The sequence below is a fragment of the Podarcis filfolensis genome (genome assembly GCF_964270895.1).
Source record: "Podarcis filfolensis genome assembly, chromosome: 12".
Classification (NCBI taxonomy): domain Eukaryota; kingdom Metazoa; phylum Chordata; class Lepidosauria; order Squamata; family Lacertidae; genus Podarcis; species Podarcis filfolensis.
In genome coordinates, this window is record NC_139614.1 from 53,715,216 (window position 1) to 53,729,618 (window position 14,403).

Genomic DNA, 14,403 nt, shown 5'->3' on the forward strand with positions numbered 1-14,403 from the left:
ATCATAGAGTTCGAAGGGACCCTGAGGATCATCTAGTCCAACCCTCTACAATGTACACGCAACTGTCCCATATGAGAATCGAACCCGCAACCTTGGCTTTATCATGCTCTAACCAACCGAGCTATGGAAAGGTGTGGTTTCCCCTCCCTCCAAGAGCTCCAATCCAAATAAAGTGTGCCATGCATTAAAAATTCTGAGCCCTGCAGATTTACTGTTTGAGGAGGAAGGAGTGCTGTCAGCAGGCGAGAATTCAGTAATAATAATAATAATAATAATAATAATAATAATAATAATAATTCAACCCCCCATTCTTCTCCCAAGCAGCTGACCATTGTATCACTGTCTATTTTATTGTGTTTAAAATATATTGCAAACCTCCTCGAAAACTTTGAGTAAAGCATTCTGGGAAACAATTTATAATGAGTTGAAAAAAATGTTTAAAATAACGTTTGTAAAAACAAACAAACCCAGAGGCTTTTTTTTTTCCTATTAGGAATCTTAGGTGCAGAGATACCAAAGGAACAGAAACTATTATTTGTGTATGCGATGACAGAAGCACGGATACTACTGGCCCAGAGATGGAAAGAAGATTAAGTCCCAACCAGAGACGAATGGTTGATGAAGATGATGGACTATGCCAAAACGGCAAAATTGACCCGGAAAATCAGAAACCAGGAAGAGAAGAACTTTAAGAAGGAATGGGGGAAATTTACAACGTACTTAAGAGAACACTGTAAACAACTAAAACAGTTGGCAGGCTTTGAGTAATGCTTGTAGTGTACAAAAAATTATGGTTAAAATGGACTATTTTTAAAAAATAGAGAAAATAAGAGAAGCAGTTGAAAAAAGATTGATAATGGTAACCAGGGAAGGGCAGAGGGGAGTCGAATAATTCAGGGAATCCTAAATCATGGGTAGGCAAACTAAGGCTTGGGGGCCGGATCTGGCCCAATCGCCTTCTAAATCCAGCCTGCGGATTTATTGGCGTGTTTTCACATGAGTAGAATGTGTGCTTTTATTTAAAATGCATCTCTGGGTTATTTGTGGGGCATAGGAATTCATTCATTCCCCCCCCCCAAAAAATATAGTCCAGCCCCCCACGAGGTCTGAGGGACAGTGGACCGGCCCCCTGCTGGAAAAGTTTGCTGACCCCTGTCCTAAATGATGATCTTTGAATTTTAATTTGCGACGTAAAGCTTAATAAAAAAAAAGATTTGACAAAAGAAAGAGAGAAAACTTTGAGTAGTAGTCAGGGTATAAATACTCCTAAGTAAGTCAGCAAGCAAATAAATAAATAAATGACGATGCAAATATTTATTTTCCAGGTACCAGGCAGCAAAAATGGACAACTGTTAGTCATCAACAGATCGCTCGATGGAGGGGACTTTTCTCCTTCTGCTCCCAGGTTCCCAGACGGACAAGGAGAAAGTGTGAAGGTATTTTTTGATGTCTTCTTCTTCTTTACCTGCAGAAAGTGCGAGGTTCGATCCTTGCTGGCATCTTCCGGTGGATCCCTGGAATCCCTTGACTGAAGTCCAGGAGAGCCACTGTTTTTGTTCAGTGGGGAGAACACTGAGTTAGGTGGAGCAATGGTGTGACTCAGTATAAAAGCAGAGTCCTCTTTTTCTTTCTGGCAAGCTTTGTTTGGCTTTGTTGAGGTTTGGCTTTGTTGAGGTTGAATCCTGACAAGACAGAAGTACTGTTTTGGGGGGACAGGAGGCGGGCGGGTGTGGAGGACTCCCTGGTCCTGAGCCCCTGAAGGACCAGGTGCGCAGCCTGGGAGTCATTCTGGACTCACAGCTGTCCTTGGAGGCACAGGTCAATTCTGTGTCCAGGGCAGCTGTCTACCAGCTTCATCTGGTACGCAGGATGAGACCCTTTCTGCCCACGGACTGCCTCGCCAGAGTGGTGCATGCTCAGGTTATCTCCCACTTGGACTACTGCAGTGCGCTCTATGTGGGGCTCCCTTTGAAGGTGACCCGGAAACTACAACTAATCCAGAATGCGGCAGCTAGACTGGTAACTGGGAGCGGCCGCCAAGACCACATAACACCGGTCTTGAAAGACCAACAATGGCTCCCAGTACGTTTCCGAGCACAATTCAAAGTGTTGGTGCTGACCTTGAAAGCCCTAAACGGCCTCGGCCCAGTATACCAGAAGGAGCGTCTCCACCCCCATCGTTCTGCCCGGACACTGAGGTCCAGCTCCGAGGGCCTTCTGGCAGTTCCCTCGCTGCGAGAAGCCAAGTTACGGGGAACCAGGCAGAGGGCCTTCTCGGTGGCGGCACCCGCCCTGTGGAACGCCCTCCCACCAGATGTCAAAGAGAAAAACAACTACCATACTTTCAGAAGACATCTGAAGGCAGCCCTGTTTAGGGAAGCTTTTAATGTTTGATGTTTTATTCCTGTTTTTAATCTGTTGGGAGCCACCTATAGTGGCTGGGGAAACCCAGCCAGATGGGTGGGGTACAAATAATAAATTATCATCGTCATTATTGTTATTATACATCCCAATAACCATTTTTTTGAAATGGCTAACTTCTCTGGAACATGAGGTAGCTTGGCTAGGTATAACCATTTTAGCACAGCTACATACAGGAGCCAAAGATTAATGCGTTTTTGTATGTCAGTAAGAGAGGCTTAACAGTGCTTAGTTGCCAGGACTATCTCCAATAGTAGTAAATCATGATTGTGTTACTACTACTAGTAAATTACTATTGTGTTACTACTAGTAGTAAATTACTATTGTGTTACTACTAGTAGTAAATTACATTTTTGTTACTACTAGTAGTAGAAGAGGACTACAATTTCAAGCTAATCGAGTACCAACATTGGTCTTTGCCTAGAACAATGAGTCGCAGCATCCGAGCTCAGGGATCTGTAGTCTTTATTACAGGATAAAGACAGGGATAAGGTGGAGCTGCCCCAAATAATTAAGGGGATGGAGAGAAACCAGTGGAAGTGGGTCTGTGGAGAGGGTTGGGCTCATTCAGGAGAAGGAAGTGGAGGTGGCTGTTCCAAGCAGAGGGAACGACCTGGCGGAGGATGTGAGGAATAGGGTGGCCGGTGGCCAGACTGAGTGAAAAAGAGCCCATTCCAGAGGGACAGAGACAAACACAAGACGGTTGATGGAATCTGAGCATCGATTCCAACTAGAAATACTAATTTCATTCCATGGGTTCGGTTGAAATCCAATCTCGGTATCCAGTTCCGGTTGATGTGGCCTAAAAACAAAGTTGGAAACAAAGTTTTATTCATTTGTTACTGCGAAATAGGGGGGAGGATCGATCAATCAATTGATAGATGAGATAGATAGATGATAGATAGATGATAGACAGATAGATGATAGAGATAGATAGATGATAGATGATGGATAGATAGATGGATAGATAGATGATAGAGATAGATAGATGATAGATGATGGATAGATAGATAGATGGATAGATAGATAGATGATAGCTAGATAGATGATAGCTAGGATAGATGATAGGTAGGTAGGTAGATGATAGATAGATAGATGATTGATAGATAGATAGATAGACGATAGACAGATGATAGATAGATAATTTGATAGATGGATAGTTAACTTGGATTTTGGAAGTAATGACTGGTTTTTTTCTGTTTTTCTTTTTCTTTTTTCTTTTAGTATTGTAAGATGTTTTGTTTTGTGTTTTTCTTATGTTATATTTGTTATAAATGTGGAAAATCAATAAAAAAAATTGGGGGGGGGGAGATATCAAACCCCTGAGGGAGATAGAGATAGAGATAGAGATAGAGATAGAGATAGAGATAGAGATAGAGATAGAGATAGAGATAGAGATAGAGATAGAGATAGAGATAGAGATAGAGATAGAGATAGAGATAGAGATAGAGATAGAGATGATAGAGATGATAGAGATGATAGAGATAGGGATAGAGATAGAGATAGAGATAGAGATAGAGATAGAGATAGAGATAGAGATAGAGATAGAGATAGACGCAATGGGCAGCGTTGGCTACAACTTCGTTGAATTACTCAAGGCAAGAAGTCGCAGAAGAAGGAATCTGGGAAAAGTGCCTATATAGGAGCTGTAAGTTATCTGACGAGAACGGGCCGTGAGCCAGGCAAGTACTTGACCTTCGGGGGTCAAAAAAATAAGCAGCGCCCGGATGTAACAAATTGCTCCAGATTATCGAGATTTCGCAGCCTGTGCAAGAAAGGGAGCCAGCAAAGGAGGCTGCTCTGTGTGTGGGCTGAGAATTAAACAACATCCCACATGGGAAAAGGTATCGGAAGAGACGGAGAGTGATTCACGAGCTCTGGGATAAGGAAGGAGCAAAAGTTTCCACGTGGTGGGTTTTGCTGCTGCCTGGCGAGATGGGGGCTTGGATGGTTTTAGATATGCCTACCGGGACGCGGGTGGCGCTGTGGGTTAAAACACAGAGCCTAGGACTTGCCAATTGGAGCTCCCGTTGCTCGGTCCCTGCTCCTGCCAACCTAGCAGTTCGAAAGCACGTCAAAGTACAAGTAGATAAATAGGAACTGCTCCGGCGGGAAGGTAAACGGCATTTCCGTGCGCTGCTTTGGTTCGCCAGAAGCGGCTTAGTCATGCTGGCCACATGACCTGGAAAAACTGTCTGCAGAAGCAGGCAAATGCCGGCTCCCTCGGCCAGTAAAGCGAGATGAGTGCCGCAACCCCAGAGTCGGCCACGGCTGGATCGTTCTGCCAGGACACTGAGGTCCAGCACCGAGGTTCCCTCACTGCGAGATGCCAAGCTACAGGGAACCAGGCAGAGGGCTTTCTCGGTGGTGGCCCCCGCCCTGTGGAATGCCCTCCCACCAGATGTCAAAGAGAAAAACAACTACCTGATATTTAGAAGACATCTGAAGGCAGCCCTGTTCAGGGAAGTTTTTAATGTTTAATAGGTATTTTAGTGTTTTGTTGGAAGCCGCCCAGAGTGGCTGGGGAAACCCAGCCAGGTGGGCAGGGTATAAATAATAAATTATTATTATTATTATTATTATTATTATTATATTATAATGGTCAGGGGTCCCTTTACCTTTACTGGCAGCTACCAATTAGCAGAGCTTCCATGTTCAAGAGCAGTATCTCTCTCTCGGTACCAGCTGCTGGGATTGACAATCTTGTTTTCTTTATGCCCTGCTTGTGAGCTTCCCCAAAGCAATATTTTTTAAAAAATTATAATTGAGGAACAGCCCACATCAGGAAGTCCCCCATATTTCCCTTAATACAGTGGTACCTTGGTTCTCAAACACCTTGGTTCCCAAACACCGAAAACCCAGAAGGAAGTGTTCCAATTTTTGAACGTTTTTCGGAAGCCGAACGTCTAATGCAGCTGTTGGCTATTGTTTCCAGGATGTCTGCACCAATCAGAAGCCCTGCCTCGGTTTTCGAACATTTCGGAAGTCAAATGGACTTCTGGAATGGATTAAGTTCAAGAACCAAGGTACCACTGTATTTGGCACTTTTGTTTTTGCTATTTATTTTGTGTTTTTGTTTTTGAGGCTTTTTCGGTTAATTTGTTTTTGTGACTGTGCAGAACCCAGTTCAGCTACTGATTGATTGATTGATTGATTGATTGATTGATTGTGTGACTGCAGAAATGGATAAAAGTCCCCCATCCAAACAAGGACTATTATCAGTACAGCTAAGAATTTTTTAATCATCTATTGTCTTATTTATTTTATAGTAAATTGCTGTTTTAGGGGTTGATTTAAAAAATCTGGAATGGATTAATCCCTTTTGCATTACTTTCTATGGGAAAGTGCGTCTTGGTTTTGGAACACTTTGGTTTTGGAACGGACTTCCGGAATGAACTAAGTTTGAGAACCAAGGTACACCATAAGTGAGTCTGTCTGAGCAACTCAACTCACAAGGAGGGATCGACTGTAAAGATCCCCAGAGAGGGGACAGGGATCCAGCAGGTTCCTTCTCAAATTACTTGCTGTGGTCTACTCTGTGGAGTCCATATATTAGAGATGGACAGAGTAGCCAGTTCTGTCCTGTTTCACTTCACTGGAACTCAGTTGCAGATCTGTTCCTTTGCGTGCAGATTCTGTGATTTTTTTGAAAAAATATGTGTGCCCGCAAAAGTTGTGCACACATTTGAAATGTGCTCGTTTGCAATGTAAACTACACATTTCTAAAAATGTAAAATAAGAATCCTTCAGTGATTTTCAACTCTTTCATCTAGAAAACATACCCTTTCCATTAGATTTTAACACAAAATATATATTTTCTGTGTTCATCTTTTGCACACTACCAACTGCTTCATTAAATCCCATGCTGCTTCAGCAAATCCAAAGAAATGTGCATCTCACAGGGACCTGAGCAAGTTTGGAAGCCTCAAATCTGATTGGTCCACTGTGGAAAGTAGACCAAACAATTTTTTCTGGTCTTTATCACGTACTTCCAAAAGGAAGATCAGAATAACACAGTGATTTGCTGTGATGAAAGGAAAAGAAGGAAGGACAAGGGAAAACATTTTTGTTTTCTTTCTGCTCCTTATTTTTCCATCGTTAGGTTCTGTCCAAATTTCCACATCAGTTTCTGATTTTTTAAAAAAAGTCCTTTTGAGTAATTTTCAATTCAGCACCATGCAGCAATTTTCTCCTTATACACACATTCTTATATTCCATTTGGTCCAGAGTACACATCTTGCCATCAAACAGCCCCAATTGGCGATGCATTTTGTATATTCTTCTGCATGCTTTACCCTAGTACAGTGGTACCTCGGGTTAAGTACTTAATTCGTTCCGGAGTTCCGTTCTTAACCTGAAACAGTTCTTAACCTGAAGCACCACTTTAGCTAATGGGGCCTCCTGCTGCTGCCGCGCCGCCAGAGCACGATTTCTGTTCTCATCCTGAAGCAAAGTTCTTAACCTGAAGCACTATTTCTGGGTTAGCCGAGTCTGTAACCTGAAGCATATGTAACCCAAGGTACCATTGTATAGACATTTTTGGGGGGTAGGTGTTCCTTAGACAGAAAACAACATTGCAAAATGGTTTGTGTATTGTTTTCGACGAGGTAGGTGTGCCTTCAGGTGTGAACTGAACCAAATTTCTCCCCCCACATCCATCCCAGGAAAGGTAGGGGGTTGAGACAGGGAAGCTGATACAAATAGAGAAGACTCTTTTGACGATGGATTAGCTATTGCAGGGCAAAGAGTCTAAGAACATCAGTGTGATGGCCTGGGACTCGGGCTCAGACTCGGAACCAGAGGGGTCTCGGTCTGCACCGGATCATTTGCCTCAGGCATCATCTGAACCAAGTCTGGGGCCTGATCCTGAAGAACCCCAGTCTGCACAGGTTCGCCTGCAACAAACCCCAGCTGGGCCGAGTCAGGGGCCTGAGCCTGCCCTGGCTCCAGATGCGGGGATTACCTCGTTGCCTTCAGCTGGGCCATCATGTACAGCTGCTCCACTACCGGTTGGGTCAGGGGAGGCTGAGGCGGCCCCTGGGTCTAGTAACCCACCGACGTCCCCCGAGCTGCAGAGACTGAGGTCTGAGAGAAGGAGAGACTCGGGTACTCGCAGGAGAAGTGCTCACCTTTGGGCAAGACAGGGAGGTGAGTCGCTGGGGGATCAGGACCAGCCGTTACCCCGACAGAGATAAAAGGCTGTCAGACCCTGCTCCAGGTTGCGGGAGCAACATTGCTGTTTGCCTGAGATCCGGTGCCTGACCTTGCCTGGTTTCCTGCCTTGGCCCTGTCGGATTGACTCCAAGTGCAACCTTCGGATTCTGGACCGGACCTGGACCGTGTTTCTTGGGTTACCACCAGGGCCAGCACAATCAGAATCATGGAATTGTGGAGGTGGAAGGGACCTTGAAGGTCTTCTAGTCCAACCTGCTGCAACACAAGAATCTCAGAGAAAGCATCCATGACAGATGGCCATCCAACCTCTGTTTAAGAACCTCCAGGGATGGAGGGACAGCTCATACTGTCAGGAAGTTTTTCTGTATGTTTAGTCGGTATTTCCTTTCTTGTAATTTGAAGAGCCTACTGGATCAGGCCAATGATTTGCAAAACAGTCTCCCTTGGCATCTGTCTTTCTTTCTTTTTAAAATTATTTTTATTGAGGATTTTCTTGATCCCCCTTGAGAGGTCTGCATGATGGATATCTTTGCAACTGGGAAAGGCTTGGGGCATTGCAAAACGTGCTTTGAACAGGAAGTCTGAGTGAAAAAAGAGCGAGGGAAACATTTTGGAGGTCCCAAGTGCAAGGTGGTTAGATTGGTCTCAGCTAGGGCCAGGGCCTTTTCAGTACTGGCCCTGACTTGGTGGAACGCTCTGTCCCAAGAGACCAGGGCCCTGCGGGACTTGACATCTTTCCACAGGGCCTGCAAGACAGCGCTGTTCCGCCTGGCCTTTGGTTTGGACTCAGTCTGACCCTTATTTTTCCTCCCCTTACGGTTTTGATCTATGGGCTACTTATAAAATGAGGCTGCATTTTAAACTGCATTTTAACTGCATTTTAATTTGGTTTTTTTAAAAATTATGTTTTTATTGTAATTTTACTGGTGTTGGCCGCCCTGAGCCTGGCTCTGGCTGGGGAGGGCGGGGTATAAATAAAATTTATTATTATTATGGGGGCAGTGCAGGGCAGTATTGAAGCAATGATTCTTCAACATCAACTTCGTTGGATGGGTCATGTTGTGCAGATGCCTGATGATTGTCTTCCAAAGCAACTACAGTGGTACCTCGGGTTAAGAACTTAATTCGTTCTGGAGGTCCTTAACCTGAAACTGTTCTTAACCTGAAGCACCACTTTAGCTAATGGGGCCTCCCGCTGCGCCACCGCTGCATGATTTCTGTTCTCATCCTGAAGCAAAGTTCTTAACCTGAAGCACTATTTCTGGGTTAGCGGAGTCTGTAACCTGAAGCATCTGTAACCTGAAGCGTCTGTAACCCGAGGTACCACTGTACTCTATTCCCAACTTAAAAAGGGAAGGCGTAATGCTGGTGGTCAACAAAAGAGGTTTAAAGACTCTCTCAAGGCAAATTTTTAAAAATGTAGTATAAACACTGACAACTGGGAAACACTGGCCTGCGAGCGCTCCAGTTGGAGAACAGCCTTTACCAAAGGTGTCATGGGCTTTGAAGACACTCGAACTCAGGACGCAAGGGAGAAACGTGCTAAGAGGAAGGCACACTTGGCAAATCCACACTGTGATCAACTCCTGCACGGAAACCAATGTCCCCACTGTGGAAGGACGTGTGGGTCCAGAACAGGTCATCACGGTCACTTACGGACTCATTGTTAAAACTGTTTATGGAAGACAATCTTACTCGGCTACGAGGGATGCCCAAAGAAGAAGAAGAAGCAGGGCAAAGACAGAGGGAATGGCATGCATATGATGAGAAGCAGGAGGAGAGCTGCAAAGGTATGGCTCAGTCGTAATCTTAAAGACTGAATTGAAAACATTGGAAGAGAGCTGCAGGATCAGGCCAATTGCCCATCTAGTCCAGCATCCTGTTCTTACAGGGGCCAACCTGTGGGAAACCAGCAAGCAGGAGTCGAGCACAAGAGCAACTCTCCCCATCTTTTGGTTTCCAGAAACTGATACAGTGGTACCTCGGGTTACATACGCTTCAGGTTACATACGCTTCAGGCTACAGACTCCGCTAACCCAGAAATAGTACCTCGGGTTAAGAACTTTGCTTCAGGAGGAGAACAGAAATCATGCTTTGGCCGCGCAGCAGCAGCAGGAGGCCCGATTAGCTAAAGTGGTGCTTCAGGTTAAAAACCTGAACCTGTACAGTGGTACCTCAGGTTAAGTACTTAATTCGTTCTGGTGGTCCGTTCTTAACCTCAAACTGTTCTTAACCTGAAGCACCACTTTAGCTAATGGGGCCTCCTGCTGCTGCCGCACTGCCGGAGCACGATTTCTGTTCTCATCCCGAAGCAAAGTTCTTAACCTGAAGCACTATTTCTGGGTTAGCAGAGTCTGTAACCTGAAGCGTATGTAACCTGAAGCGTCTGTAACCCGAAGTACCACTGTATTCAGAAGGATTTCCTGGCTCTGTGAAAGTTCAACATAGCCCTCCTGGCTACAAGTCATCGGTGGCCCTTCTCGCCACCTCCACAAATTTGCCCAATCCTCTGTTAAAGCCACCCACGTTGGCAGCCGTCCCTGACTCCTGAGGGAGTTCCATAGCTTGACTCTGTGGTACGTGAATAAGTCCATCGTTTATCTGTCCCAAATCTTCCAACTCTCAGCTGTGTTGCAGCCCTTGAGTTCCAGCATTAGGAGAGAGGGAGGAAAACTGTCCTCTGTCCCCTTTCTCCTTGCCATTCACTCGAACTCAGAATCCTGACTTTATCTTCTCCTCTGGTTTGCTCTCTCCCTGGGGTTTTGCTGACCGGATGAAAGCCCATGTTTTAAAGGGCTTCGGCCCCACAAGCTGGGATAATTTCAGATCTCCCTGAGCAAACAAGATCAGGAGGCAACGACAGATAAATAAACCAGAGCAGCGGGAAAACAGGAACTGATAGTACAGAGTTTGGATTGTTTTCTAATTTATCTAAGACACACAGACTGTTTTTTCCCCTTTTGCCCACAAAGTTCCGGTTGCATCCTAGGTCACCCCCTGCCCCCAAAGAGCCTAAAAGATATCAGCAGAGGTTCTGAGAAATCAGATGTTTCTGTTGTTGTTCTGTGTGTGTTTTTCTTCCAGGAAGAAACATGGACTCAGTGACTGTGGAAGAGCTGATCCGAGCTGCTTTGCAATGGCAAAATCGGCTGCATTCAACATTTAAGGCTCTAGGATACCACTTTAAACAGCTCTTGTTTGCCCCAAAGAATCCTAGGAGCTACAGTTTGTTCAGGGAGCTGAGAGTTGTTTGGAGGTCCCTATTCTCTGCCCAAAGCCACAATTCCCAGAGTTCCCTAGGAAGAGGCATTGATAGTTAAACCACTCTGAGAACTTCAGCTGAGGGGTACAGGGTCATCTATTCCAACCCCCGGCAATGCAGGCATCACAGTTCAAGAATCCATGACAGATGGCCATCCAACCTCCATTGAAAAATCTCCAAGAAAGGAGAGTCCACCCAGTGGCGTAGCGTGGGTTGTCAGCACCCGGGGCAAGGCAAGTAATTTGCGCCCCCTAACCTGTGGATTTGCGCCCCCTAACCCATGGATTTGCCCTAACCCCAGATGTTGCGCCCGGTGCGGCCGGCCCCCCCTGCACCCCCCACGCTACGCCACTGAGTCCACCACCTTCAAAGGAAATCTGTTCTGCTGTCGAACTGTTCTTACCGCCAGGAAGTTCCTCCTAATGTGTACTTGAAACCCAAACCACATGATTCTTGTCGTTTGAATCAATTGGTTTGGTTACTACCCTCAGGAGCAGCAGAAAAGAAGCTTGCTCCATCTTCCATAGATAGCCCTTCCAGATATTGGAAGATGGCCATCATATCTGTGATGTCCTGGGACTGGGGCTCGGACTCGGAACCAGAGGAGACTCAGTCTGCACTGGATCCTTTGCCTCAGGCATCACCTGAACCAAGTCTGGGGCCTGATCCTGAAGAGTCCTAGTCTGCACAGGTTCCCCTGCAGCACACACCAGCTGGGCCGAGTCAGGGGCCTGAGCCTGCCCTGGCTCCAGATGCGGGGATGACCTCATTGCCCTCAGCTGGGCCATCACTTACAGCTGCTCCACTACCGGTTGGGTCAGGGGAGGCTGAGGCGGCCCCTGGGTCTAGTAACCCACCGACGTCTCCCGAGCTGCAGAGACTAAGGTCTGAGAGAAGGAGAGACCTGAGTACTCGCAGGAGGAGTGCTCGCCTTCGGGCGAGACAGGTGAGTCACCGGGGGATCAGGACCGGCCGTTACCCCGTCAGAGATAAAAGGCTGTCGGATCCCGCCCCAGATTGCAGGAGCAGCGTTGCTGTTTGCTAGAACCTGCCTGAGACCCTGTACCAGTCCTTGCCTCGTTTCCTGCCTCGTGTCCTGCCTTGGCCCTGTTGGACTGATTCCTAGCGGAACCTACAGATTCTGGACCGGACCTGGACCAGGGTTCTCGGGTTACCCCCGGGCCCAGCACAATATCTCGTCTTCTCCAGGCTACACATACCCATCTCGCTCAACAGTTCCTCAAAAGTTTTGGTTTCCAGACCCTTGATCGTCTTGGTCTTCTTCCTCTGCACCCTTCATTTTGGATAATCAGCAAGGGCCCTTCATTTAAATTATCTAATAATGGAAAGCTATATAAATATAGTCCCATGAATCCCAAAACCAACCCGTTTGTGAATAACTGTAGCTCTCCAGATGTTCTAGATGCAAGCCAACTCCCATCAGTTCACAACATCTGGAGAATCACAGTTTCCTCACCATTTTGCTGTATATGGATCAATCTATTGAAGATCTCTTTAGCTTCTGCCTTCTGGAAGAAGGTACAGGGTTATAAAGACTAGGACTAGCCGCCTGAGAAACAGTTTCTATCCAATTGCTATTTTGGTTTTAAATGTAGTGTAATGTAGTCTCCATGTGAGTATATTGTATTCAATTGTGGGGTATCAGAGTTTTTAGGGGCTAACCAGGTTGGGATAGTTGGGATAGCAGGCTTGTTGGTTTTTGAATGTAGATTTTTCAATTTCGTTGTTCTGTATGGGACAATGACAATAAACATTTTTGTATCGTATCTGGGGTGGTGGGTGGGGTGGGGTTTCAAAAACAAAAGAATGATTACCTTGTTCGGCTTACCTGCCATTCAACTTGCCATGATATGCTTCACAAACGCTGGAAAAAAAGGAAGAGAGTCATTACTGTCTCAGAGGTAGTGTTGTGTAATGGTTAGAGTGTTGGGCTAGAGCTTGGGATATGAGGGTCTGAATCCTGACTCAGTCATGAATCTCACTGGGTGTCAGAGACCAGGCTGAGGAGTACTGCTCTGATGAAGAATGGTGGGAACCTCTCCCTCCAGCTGTTCCTGACCAGAATCCTGAAGTTGCCCAGGACAGTGGAGCAGTATAGATATGGAGCAGTGGTTTGCAGAGGGGCATAGTTCTGAAGGCAAAAGTTGAGACTGTGGGATGTGATACATAAGTAGCAGTCAAGTACAACATTCCTTGTTTTCCTAGAGTGGACATGCGGCGGAATGTTTGGTCCAGCCAGTCGAAAACTTCCTGTTTCCTCCTGGCTGGGACATACTTCCTTTGCATGTGACTAGAGGTGGGCGTGACCTCACCTGTCCAGGTAACAAAAGGACAGGGCACGCAGCACTCTCTCTCTCTCTCTTTGACTTCCTCCATTGTTGGAGCAGCTTTTTAGCTAGAGATGCTCTGTTAGCTTCCAGCCAACAGAGGACACTGGGATTATTCCCATATCGCAGGCTTTCTCAACCTGTGGGTCCCCAGATGTTGTTGAACTACAACTTCCATCACCCCTAGCTAGCAAGGCCAGAGTTCAGAGATGATGGGAGTTGTAGTCCAACAACATCTGGGGACCCACAGGTTGAGAACTGCTGCATATGGGATAGCTCCACGTGTATATACTATGTAACTAAGTCTGCCTTCAGGGATCCATCTGTGAACTGATATTGTAAGTAAACTTATTTTATTGACTTTACACAAGATTGTGGCATCTTTTGTGGCACCCCGAAATTTTCCTTAATACAGTGGTACGTTGGTTCTCAAACACCTCGGTACCCAAACGCCAAAAACCCGGAAGTAAGTGTTCTGGTTTTGGAACGTTTTTCGGAACCCGAACGTCCGATGCGGCTGTCAGCTATTGTTTCCAGGGTGCCTGCACCAATCAGAAGCTGCACCTTGGTTTTCAAACATTTCGGAAGTCAAATGGACTTCCGAAGTGGATTAAGTTTGGCGTTTTTGTTTTTTTGCTATTTATTTTGTGTTTTTGTTTTTGAGGCCTTTTCGGTTACCGTATTTTCCGGCGTATAAGACGACTGGGCGTATAAGACGACCCCCCAACTTTTCCTGTTAAAATATAGAGTTTGGGATATACTCGCCGTATAAGACTACCCCTCTTCCAACGCACACCAAATAAAAATTAAAAAACCAGTCTCCAGTCCGGCTCAGAAATCCGCTCCACTCCCCAGTAGCCGGGGGCTTCTGGGACCAATTTTCAAGCGAATTTCTGCTTCATCTAGAGAGCTTGGTGTCCTCTGATTTAATTTGCTGTCGTTTTATCCTTTGGTGGGGAGTTGCTGCAGGAGCTGCTTCTGTAGCCGGCGTAAAAGACGACCCCCGACTTTTGAGAATCATAGAATCATAGAGTTGGAAGAGACCACAAGGGCCATCGAGTCCAACCCCCTGCCAAGCAGGAAACACCATCAGAGCACTCCTGACATATGGTTGTCAAGCCTCTGCTTAAAGACCTCCAAAGAAGGAGACTCCACCACACTCCTTGGCAGCAAATTCCACTGTCGAACAGCTCTTAC

The 14,403-nt window shown here is 46.0% G+C and overlaps 1 protein-coding gene across 3 annotated transcripts in view; it reads right to left on the bottom strand.

The window, feature by feature from the left end:
* Positions 1-1,299: 1,299 nt before the first annotated feature.
* Positions 1,300-14,403, bottom strand: part of MYL3 (myosin light chain 3) — a 41,137-nt gene continuing 28,033 nt past the window's right edge. Inside the window, exons 6-8 of one of the 3 annotated variants that reach the window (XR_014540518.1) lie at positions 12,708-12,743; positions 2,782-3,223; positions 1,300-2,724 (exon numbers count right to left, since the gene is read on the bottom strand). Coding sequence is in view for 2 of the 3 variants with exons in the window: in XM_083580061.1 (XP_083436187.1) it covers positions 12,715-12,743 (29 nt within the window). In the remaining variant the exon portion in view is untranslated. Of the gene's footprint in view, positions 3,224-12,693; positions 12,744-14,403 lie in introns of all 3 variants that reach the window. The other 2 variants (XM_083580061.1, XM_083580060.1) reach the window with 2 other exon arrangements.